This window comes from Nicotiana tabacum, chromosome 6 (genome assembly GCF_000715075.1).
Source record: "Nicotiana tabacum cultivar K326 chromosome 6, ASM71507v2, whole genome shotgun sequence".
In the NCBI taxonomy this organism is placed as follows: Eukaryota; Viridiplantae; Streptophyta; class Magnoliopsida; order Solanales; family Solanaceae; genus Nicotiana; species Nicotiana tabacum.
The window spans coordinates 89,882,327-89,893,510 of record NC_134085.1 but is presented as its reverse complement, the minus strand read 5'-3'; the positions used below and the strand labels follow the sequence as shown (position 1 = coordinate 89,893,510).

The window sequence follows — 11,184 nt, the reverse complement described above, 5'->3', positions numbered from 1 at the left end:
ATTGGGTCGTGACGAATAAACCATCGATTCAATTCGGTTAACGGTTTCGGTTTGATTTTGAACAACCGTAAAAAATTAAAATAATTTTGGGTTGACTTTTACATAAACTTAATTGAAATAATGTATTTTCTATTATTTGCTCTATTCATGTTATTTGCATGTTATTGCTGATTTACCGCTTTCCTATCTATTATCACTAATATAAATTGTCATCATGTGACTCCTAAAAATATGTTCGCACACTCACGCCGGAACACGATGTTCTTCTGCAACCTTAAGCTTGTCTTTTAAATGAGATAACTATGAGTTAGTTGGATGATAGTGCAGCCGTGCGACTCTGATGTTATTCTTATCCCAAGTTGTCCGCTTGGAGCCACTAGTCTGAATGTCCAATACTAGCAAAACTTCAATAGAGCGATCCTTGAAATAGGTCATCACACATCAAACCATTTGATCTTGGCGGACTTAATAACCAAGTATCTTATATGTTTAAAGAGGACTAATAGAGAAATTAAAAGCAAAGATGGACTAGAAAGAATGATTGAAAAAGATTTATTATTCCACTTTCAACCAAGAGGTTGTGAGTTCGAGTCTCCCCAAGAGAAAAGGTGGGAAGTTCTTGGAGGGAAGGATGTCGGGGTTCTATTTGGAAACAACCTCTCTACCTCAGGGTAAGGGTAAGGTCTCCGTACACACTACCCTCCCCAGACCCCACTAAGTAGGATTATACTGAGTTGTTGTTGTTGTTGTTGCAATATTTGTTATTCAGAGTTAATTGAATTGTTACTTTGTTAAATTTAATTTGTAAATTGAGCTTATAAGTATGACATACATTTAGGGGTCGTTTGGTATGATGGATAAGCAAAAATAATCATGGGATAAAAAATTAGTACCCTTTATCCCTTGTTTGGTTACTAATCCTGGGATACGTTTTATCCTAATTAAAAACAGTATTGATATAGCTTATACCTTTGCCAGAGGGTGGAACAGCAATCCAAGGATAAGTTATCCCGTGATAAAGCAGTAAAGTTGACATCCTAGGATTAATACAACATACCAAACAATTAATAAGGAATAATACTAGGATGTCTAATTCCAACATAATTCATCTCAATACAACTAATTTTAGCATAATTTAAATTCAAACCAAACGACCCCTTAGAGTATACTTTTGACATCAATATTTCATTTATCCCTTGGATTATCCTTTATAAAATTATAAATACAAGTATTTTGGTATGAAATATTTTAGAAAGAAAAACATTTGGGATTTTTATATATTATAGACGCCTTCAAATAATAGTCGATATATATATAATCAATATATATATTTTTTATATATTTGGCTTACGCTTGTAATTATTTTTGATGGACCGGTCAAATATGCCAAAGCCCAAGAAGATTTTGGACCACTTGATTAGAGTCAAAATAGCACGAGCTAGCCAGTTTTCAGACTGGTCATTTAAAAATAGTTAGTGTTTGCAAGTCATTGAAAAATAGCTACTATTTTGCTGCAATAGAGACCGGTCCAGCATAATATATTGGAGTTTGGTACACCTGTGTATGAACTTCCAACATATTATGCTGGACCACTATACTTTGCTAGCTCCAATACAATATACTGGAGCTTCAGTATATTATACTGGAGTTCCAGTATATTATGCTGGAGTATTTTTCGGATTTTGAACAGTATTTTTGTTCAAATTTATCTTTACATAAAAAGAGTCTAAATTTCAATGACTTTTGAAACTGTGGTTATTTTTGAATGATCACTTATAAACTTGGGTATTTTTGAATTTCTCCCCTTGGTTAGAAGGAACTTGGCCCAAGCCCAACTACCTTCTACTAGCCGGACGAAAAACAAACTATTGGATCGACAATTTCCAAGCTACGTTGGACATCTATCATCTGCGCTAGTTTGCTCCTTCGTATCTCTTTCTGCAGCGAGCTCTTCAGCTTCTTTTTCCCTTACGGCATCAAAGTGTATGTTTCTGCTTTTTCTCTCCATACATATTTTATTTCCTGCATATTACTTACCATTTAGGCCAAAACTCTTATCTTTTGCGTTGTTTTTTAGTGTTAACAACTAATTTTAGTTAATGGGTGTGTTTGGTATAACGGAAAAATATTTTCCATGGAAAATGTTTTCCAAGAAAATTTTTTCTTGGAAAACAAGCAGTAACCTTAGTCATTTTTCGGTGTTTGGTATGCAAATTAAGGAAAATGACTTCTCAAGAGTATTCATAAATAATTTAGATATAATAAACATGAAGTCATAAACTTTCAAACCAATAACCTTCCAAACCCACAAATTTCATAAACTTTCGAACCGCTAAACTTTCGAAACCGCGGAATTTCAAACCCGTAAACTTTATAGTGTCCCTGTAAACTTCCAAACACATAAACCTCCGAACTCATAATTTTGTAACTTATAAAATTTTGAACCTTTAAACCGATAAATAAAAATATTACAATTGAAAAATATATTTAAAAAATATTATTTTAAATTACAAAAAAAAAATTGTGCGGGTGGGGGAAAGGGGGGTTGGGGTGGGTGGTGGGGGGCGGATGGTGTCGAAAAACGAAAAAAATAGAAATTTGAAATTGCAAAAAAAAGAAAATTAGGTAAAAAATAATTTTTTTTGCAGGGGGTGGGGTGGGGTGGTAACGGAAAAACTGAAATTTGAAAAAAAAAAAGTTTTTTTTTTTTTTGAAGAGAAAGTCTCTAGATAAGTAAAACATTTTCCTCCAATTGGAGGAAAATGAGTTCATAAGAAAAATGGTTCCAAAACATTTAAGCCAACCAAATATATATATGTTCTTATTGTTCATACCAAACGCACCCAATATATGTTCTTATTTGTCTCATATATATATATATATATATACATTTATTAGTTAATATGTTCTTGTTTTTAGTTGTTTATAATCAAGATTCTGTTTGTAGATGTTTATGTTGCAGCACAGTGCATCTCTTTTCCAACTACCTCGGACTTCCCATAGCAGAGTTTTTTCACCCCAATTTAGTCATTGCCACTCAATTCTAAGTTTTCATCCCAAACTTTGCTGACCACATTCGAAGAAAACAACGATGATGGCGATTATATTGATGTGGAAATGGAGGAGGGGGAGGAGGAGGAGGGCTTTTCTCGTAGTAGAGGGTTTAGAGGTAGAGAAGATGAGAAGAATTATGACAAAGATCCTGAGCTTGCTGAGATTCTTGGCAGCTGTCTTGATGATCCGGATAAAGCTCAGTCAATGGTCAGTTTTTTTGCTGGCTCATATGCTTTTTGAATTAATTTGCGGTTGTTTGTTTTTGTTTCCTTCGTCTTTGGTACAAATCATCTTAATTATTGCCGATCATAAGGTTTCAGGTTAAAATCCGTTGAATCTCAGCAGAGACAATAAAGCACTAGGTGATTTCTTCCATTTGCTACCCAAGCCTTGGTGGGCAGAGTTGTGGGAGGTAGCAGGTACCCAATAAAATAGCGAGATGCGCGCAAGCTGGACCGAACAATATCATCGTAAAAAATAAAAAAAGATTGCCCGATTGTTTGTTCCTAATAATTTTGTATCCATTTAGTTAATTTCTCTTGAAAGGAACAACAACAACAACAAACCCAGTGGTTTCCCATGAGTGGGGTCTCGGGAAGCTAAGATGTACGCAGCCTTACCCCTACCCCTGGAAGGGCAGAGAGGCTGTTTCCGATAGACCCTCGGCTAGAGAACGAGTGAAAAAGAAAAGTTAATTGCAACAAGTAGGAATAATAGCAAGATGATATAAGATCGAATCCAAGAATGCAATCATGCAATCAAACTCTAGGTAGTAATAGTCATCTATGAATAACAGATATCATACTAACACTAATGCTAGCGAACTGAGTAAGACAAAGAGAAATGCTCGGCTACCTAAAAACCTTCTACATTAATCTTCCAGACATACTCACAAATAGAAATTAGGATGATATTTATTTCGTAGCTCAAAATTAGTCTCAACTTCTTAGAGAAACAAGAGAATGAAGGCACTTGGATCGTCAAGTGGGGTTTGAAGAGGGTAATGTGTACACAGACTTAATCCCTACCTTGTGAGGATAGAGAGGTTGTTTCCGATAGACCCTCGGTTCAAGGGTCGTGTATCATGCACACACTAAAATAAAATTTCATCTTCCATGCAAGGGTAGAAAACATCTGAGCCGAGAAGTATACTTGCCATCCAGATGGAAGACCTCTAAGTCTTAGCAAACACATAATTAACAGTGAATCAGAAACTACTCAACATTAGTCAAATAAACGAGAAAATTCCCAATATAAAATATCTATACTATACCATTTTGTGGCATAATGCAGGGGAGAGTTGAAAGAAGAGACTCCAACTCAGAAGTTGAATGGTTTCTCAACAACTTTCTTACTGACACTGTTGGTATCAAACACTGTCGATATCTTGTCTATGGGAGGAACAAAGCTAAAGATGGTCCCATCCTTAATTCCTGTTCACGCTTTAAATCACTAAAGTTTCTCTAAGAATATGATGTGGTTCTGAGAAGATAGAAACAGGACGGGACGAAACTTCAATGAGACGGAAAACAAGCCAAATAATCAAGGGAAACTAGTATTGGATATATCACTATTAAACAGATATAAATAAGAAAACGCTCCTTCAAATGAAAAAATGATCAAAATTAGCATTTAATTGTAGGTTGTTGAAATACCTTGTCGATTATGCTCTCAATAATATCATCTGAAAGGTTCATACCAGTCTCAGCAAGGGTAGCAACCACCATTTGCTTCACCTCTTGCCTCTTGAAAGGAAGTGCAAATTAATTCAATTACTTTGATATAGTTATGCAGGTTATGGTTTTTGTTACACTTGTCTTCTGTGTTTCATGTTTGTGGCTTTTTTCAATTGGGTGTGAGTTAGAATTGGAATTTTTTGTTGGTTTGAACATCTGTGTTAGAGGTATATTGGGCATCAGTGAAGTAAAACAAATGTCTACTTTTCCAGTTGCTCGTAGTTTGCTCTGTCTACTTCTAATTTAATATTGTTGCTAATTAACTGTATTTACTTTGTTATCAGATGGAGGAGAGATTGAGAAAGAAAAGGAATAAAATAGTACATACGAAGACAGGTTCAGCAACACCCATGAATGTGACGTTCAACAAGTAAGTTTAGACTCATGCACGAGAGTAGACACTAACCATGCTGAGAAAACATATTACTTGATGAATCTAACAATCATTAATTGCATCCTTTTGGTTTGTCTGATAGAATTAGCAATATTACCTTTCTCACTGAGTTCCACTCTAAAGCTGAACAAATCCGTGAGATCTCCTTGTTCTTCATACGATTGCTTTTTAATTCCATTGACTGGGGTTTTATTTTATCTGCTAACCTCAAGTTGGTGAAACACGTATGTTGATGCATCTAGTCTAGCATGGACTCGCTCATCAGGATTGGGCATGAACGGATTCACACTGAATAAAAATTAAACGTAAATGAAACAACTGATACTAATATATAATCTTAGTTTTCGACTTTTTGGGAATTAGCTGATGAATTAGTTGTCGTTGTTCTTACTACCTTTAGTAGTTATTATATCCGTCATGCTTCTTGGATTATTTACAAGTGGTATTCTGCTTGCTGTTGCACCAGGTGCTAAAGCATGGGTGTTTTGTATCCGTTGAGCAAAAATGAATTGTAATTGTTATCTGAAAAAATATCTTGAATCGTTTCATAATCTATATATATTGTCAGAACACATTAATGTCTGCAAAGGACATATTTGATTATTTTATAGGTCACAATGTACATAACAAGAAATAATCCAAATAACAAGAAAGTACCAAAATTATATTCATTTTTGCCTTTTGTACAATACTTTTTCTTCATAACCGCGGTGTCGGGGCCAGCTTGCGCGCACCTCGACTAATTTCGGGAGGTACCTCCCACCATCACAAGTATCGAGTAATTCTATAAATTTGATATTAGCCCTTCACTCGACGTGCATGACTTTCTTTAGAACTGCTGTCAGTTCCATTCCAATTAAATTGTCAGAGAAGGATTTCTAGTTCAACAATAGATGACTATAGACTAGAACACCCCATTGCTAATATAGTCCTGAAATGCCTAATATTAAAGTTTTGTTAGGAAAGATAAAAGAGGTGCCTGTTTGAGAGAAATCAAAAGTCGTCTTTCTTTTTATTCAACTCCTTTCCCTCTTGACTTGTATGCTTGATTATATTTAGAAGGATAGGGGATTGAACCTTTTCTTGAGTGAAAATGCTCGACAGTTTCTCTGTTTTTTGGTGAATATGCCTGGTGATGACTTACCCCGCAACGAGCACAACTTCTTCTGTATTCCACCTTTCTCTGAAGCACGTTTATGTCAGCAATTGAACAGAAAGTGTGAGTTTTAGCGTAGTAGTACAATTCTAGTCCTTTGGTTGTATCTCATTACAGTTACATTTTCCCACAATCCTGACTGAAGGATAATTATCTGACAAATATTCTGCATGCCGTTGAAAGAGTACCATGCTAGATCTGAGATTTGCTGGCAGATCCTTTCAGGAGTGAATTTTTCATAACAAATTTTGCTTACTTCTGATTCAGATTTGATTTTACAAACTCCTACATATGGTTTGAGTTCTACAATGCCCCGTTGGAGAAGGATATCTCCTTGATTTGTGATGTAAGTAATTTACGCTTCATGATTCTTGATACATTTGCTTATTTATCGACTTAGTTTTCATAACTTTGTTGCAGACAATTCGTTCTTGGCACATTGTTGGACGTCTTGGTGGATGCAATTCATTGAATATGCAAGTAAGTTCCGCAAATTATGTACTTTTTATGTGCTTATTTTAGAGGTTGGAAACGAAAAGAAATAATCTGTCAATCTAAAATGGTAGTAATGTGTTTACTTGATGAAGCTCAAACAATAGCCTTTCACAGCGTCAGAGGGGTCTTATATTTTAGGCTCAACCAACTAAGTTTCTTCATGGCAGTTGTCACAATCTCCTTTGGACAAAAGGCCAAGTTATGATGCTGTTCAGGGGGCAAATGTTAATCCTACTACGTTCTATAACATTGGGGATCTTGAGATTCAGGTTAACCTGGCTCGCATATGGTAAAGGTTATTTTGTTGAATTAGTTATCCTTGGATATGAAATGGTGCTTGTTGCTTATAAATTGACTTTTTCTTATGATAGGGTGGACATTGGGACAAGTGAGCATTTACTGTTGGATGTACTGATTAATGCTTTGACACAGATAAGCTCCGAGTAAGCTTCAGTTCCTTCTTCATTCTGAAGTAGACTTTCTCTTTCTCCCAACATGCAAACAATTTTTTGATTCAAGATGAGTATGCCTGGAACCTAAATCCTAGCCTCTGCAGACCATTATTGGCAAACACCACCTTCTTTTCATCTCAATTAATTGTGTTGGTCAACAAAGCATCACATTAAATAGGCTGTCTAAGTTGTACTTTTCAGGCAGATTGTTTGTGTTGTATTCTTGCCATTTGTTTTCCGCATGTTGCTAGTTTGTAGCCATAGACTCACCTCGATAATATCTTCTGAACAGCTATGTTGGTATCAAGCAAGTAGTATTTGGTGAATCTGAATTTGAGAACTGGAGGGAGAACTTGACATCGGAGGATGCCGGTTACAGTGTTCACAAGATATAGATGACTGTTGACTCTGAAAGCTCTTATGAGAAGATGAAACAAAGATATTGAAGGTAAAGAAAGGTTGTAAGGACAAAAACAACTACAGAGAGCAGGCTTTTACCACTCAGGCTTTCAAGCTGCTAATACTGGTGCTATTCGAGGATTTTCCGTCAGAAGCATTTCAACTTCTTGATGAAGCATCTAGTTTTGGCTTCCAAAAATGCATTTTGGACTCGCTACATCCGTACTTTTTGGAGATGAACTTAGCCTACGGTCCTCTATATTGATTAGGTACGTGTAGCCATGCTGGTGTGAGGGACAACAGAAGTATAGAAAGCTGCAAGTTTCCTCTTGACTGGTTTCCCTTAGATTTTGACTACAACTTCGTGTAAGCGACAGAGTCGTATCAAAGCAATATCTTCCACCACCTATCAATTGGCAGTGGAAGTGTTTTTACCATTATAACAAACCTCACTCATCATCAACTGTAAGTTGAAACAACAAATTAGATACATCTTCATGCGTAGAGCAGGAAATAATTCTCAAATTAGAGGTTGAAAATCACATTATACAATGCGAAAGTGTCATCCGATTGTACTATGAGAAACTGCTTTTAAGGTTTTGCTTGCTACGTTTGATAGACTTCTAAACTAAGAAACATATAAGTTTCATCTATCACATGCTATTACAGGTGCGAAGGTGTAAGCTTCGATCAACCAAATGCAGATATTTTTTGACCACTTTGTTATCAATCTGCATGATTCCTGGAATTTATCAAGGTGAACTCAATTACTGCAAAATGGGGCATTTGCATCTATACCCGCTTTTTGGGTCACGTTTTAATTTATACCCGCTTTGCAACAAAAATTACAATCGTACCCACTTTTCGCGTAACTTCAGGCATACGGGCCTAAAGTAGCAAAGGCAATCACGCAAACTTCAACATTCTAGTAGACGGGCCTGAAGTAAAAAAAATTGTTGAACCAAGTGTTGGCTGAAGTTTTTGTTTGTAATTGTTGAACTTAAGCATTCTAGTAGCTGAAATTTTGTTCTCTATTTGCTTAAGTTTGTGTGTAATTGCTGAACTTAAGCATTCTAGTAAGTGAAGTTTTGTTCTCTATTTGCTAAAGTTATTGTTTGTAATTGTTGAACTAAGCATTCTAGTAGCTGAAGTTTTGTTCTCTATTTGCTGAACATCAGCATGTTTTAGCTGAAGTTTTATTCTATATTTGCTGAACTTCAGCATGTTTTAGCTGAAGTTTTGTTATGTTTGTGATGAACTTCAGGGTTGAAGTTTTTTTTGTATTTGCTGAACTTCAACATTCTAGGAGCTGAAGTTTTTGTTTATATTTGTTAAACTTCAGCATTATTAACTTTTGCTGCTTATAACCAAAAGTTAAGAACAGGAGATTGCAAAAATGGAAGAAGAGTTGAAAACAAAGACTGAGCTTATAACCAAGCAGAAGAGACTGATTCAAAATTGGAGGAAGTAGTTGAAGGACCAATTAGACAAACACAACATTGAGTTGGAAAGGTTGTAAACTACAAAGGAGTTTCTTCTTTTGCGAGGTCCATTATGTTGTTTTCTCTTGCTATCATCCCTTAGCTTTCTGTATTGAAAGTGCTTGAAGACAACAAGCTCGCAACAAAGATGAACTAGTGGCTAGCTTTTTGTATTTATTTGTTTGGAAGTTATTAGGTTGGTCGAAGTACATAAGCAGCAAACGTTAATCTTTAGCAGAAAGTTCATACTATGAACTGAAGTTTCATAGCAGCACCAACAGCAGAAGAAAGAAGAAGAAGAAGAAGAAGAAGAAGAAGAAGAAGAAAGAAGAAGAAGAAGAAAGGGTGTTGAAGTTGTTTAACAATGGGTACAAGTTAAATTTTTTTTAAAAAAAATGGGTATAGATTAAATAGGGGCGACCAAATAGGGCGCCCGTGCAATTTTTACTACAAAATGACAAACATCCTTAGGTCCATGTTCTACATGCCATGACATTATCTATTTATTTTGTCCAAGCTAGATCTGGTATTTCACTAAATAGGTCCACATAAAATTAATCAATTACTATCAAATTTTCATGTCATTATTTTACACGTTAAAGTAAAAAATTTCTAATTGATGACTTGTTCTTTTTGGCCTTTTTATCTAATTAATAAAATAAATCAATCTACTATACTTCAATATCAAGATAAGTGTAAACTTTAAAGTCTAACAGATTCTCCACAAGATAACTGACATTACTTTTATTTGAAAGTTGAACTTTTATTGTAAAGATATTTAAATATTTTTTGAGATAGTTTTGAAAAAAAGCATAAAAAATAAGGATGCTCAACTAACTTAAGCTATATGGATTTGGACCAAATTAAAGCAACAACAATAACCCCTCGGTTTAGGATAGGTAAAAGGATGGGCAAATTAGAGCAACAACGACATATATAGTACTTCATAGTTACCTCTATCTTTTATTAAGTTTACGGTTTACCTAAAATTAATAAAAGATGACTTATCTACGGATTGCAACTCCACCTGCTTTTTCTAGTTTGTTACCAATTAAGGTCTGGAATCGAATGAATTGAGACTACTAACCAAATCAACTGAATACACAGCGACGTTCTTCTTCTCTTCTTTCATTTTCCTTTTTAAGAAAATTACTAGTAACTAGTAAGAAGCACGTCTCTATATTTCTAAGATTTGAGACATTGAAAATGAAATATTTTCCTTCCACGAAAGTGGAACTAACCGTATGCCATAGTTTGTACATTTCTTGTAAGACGTAAATAATTAATTTTTTGGTAAAAAATGCTTAATGTAACCCCAAGTTACTTTAAGAATCTACTAAGTATTATCTTGCTCAACTTGTAAATTTTACTGCTGTGAAACTGCTGCAACTGCATGTTACGTTTTTTGTTAAATGACAAATCCATTGTCATTTAAAGACAAAATCAAGATAGTAAATTAATATGCGAATTATCAGTGCACTCGTTAGCAAAATATGTGCTAACGTAATTATATATATTTTCCCTATTTTGATATACACATTTATGAGCTAAAAATCAATTAGGAATTGCACAATTGCGCTCAGATACTGCATCCATCCTAAATACCTAGGCACCCAAAGACGAGGAATGCATAGTAATCGGCGAGATGCTTCGGGGAATTGAAATTAAGCATAGATCCAGAGATTTTCGAATAGGGCAACCTTTCAAATTGCTGCTAAATCCATAGGCAAGTAAGAGACAACATGGTGAACTGAAACAATTTAGTAGCCAGAGAAAAAGAAAGCAAAAGTGAATTCTCATAGTAGCAGCGAGCAAAATGGGAGCAGTCTAAACTGTGAAAATGAGATTTAGGAGAGCATTACAAGCAACGTGCTGTTAGGCGAAATACCCTGAATGCAACATCTTAGATCGAGGAAGTCCAGTAGCCATTGCCCATAAGTATCACTAGCTTACGCTTTGACCCGAATAGTATAGGACACGTGAAATTCAGTGTGAATCAGTAAGGACCATCTTGCAA

General features: G+C 35.2%; 1 protein-coding gene across 2 annotated transcripts; it reads left to right on the top strand.

Annotated features, from left to right (window-relative positions):
• The first annotated feature begins 1,841 nt into the window (after positions 1-1,841).
• LOC107808715 (uncharacterized) lies at positions 1,842-8,404 on the top strand. Of its 2 annotated transcripts, none has more exons than XR_012710457.1 (8): positions 1,842-1,983; positions 2,948-3,261; positions 5,075-5,160; positions 6,608-6,686; positions 6,761-6,820; positions 7,003-7,104; positions 7,207-7,278; positions 7,580-8,404. XR_012710457.1 is itself a non-coding variant. In XM_075254927.1 (8 exons), the coding sequence occupies exons 2-8, from the start codon at positions 3,118-3,120 to the stop codon at positions 7,680-7,682; spliced, it is 666 nt and encodes a 221-aa protein (XP_075111028.1). In that variant the 5' UTR covers positions 1,842-1,983; positions 2,948-3,117; the 3' UTR covers positions 7,683-8,404. The 2 variants fall into 2 exon arrangements, 1 of the variants encoding a protein (XP_075111028.1); XM_075254927.1 differs by having other exon boundaries at positions 7,003-7,124.
• The last annotated feature ends 2,780 nt before the right edge of the window (positions 8,405-11,184 follow it).

What these genes read in the sequence shown, in the direction of transcription:
- LOC107808715 (XM_075254927.1), top strand. Translation starts at nt 3,118, where the DNA reads ATGGAGGAGGGGGAGGAGGAGGAGGGCTTTTCTCGTAGTAGAGGGTTT. An exon ending in CGGATAAAGCTCAGTCAATG is followed by an intron (nt 3,262 to 5,074) that starts GTCAGTTTTTTT and finishes CTTTGTTATCAG; the next exon opens with ATGGAGGAGAGATTGAGAAA. An exon ending in GTTAACCTGGCTCGCATATG is followed by an intron (nt 7,125 to 7,206) that starts GTAAAGGTTATT and finishes TTCTTATGATAG; the next exon opens with GGTGGACATTGGGACAAGTG.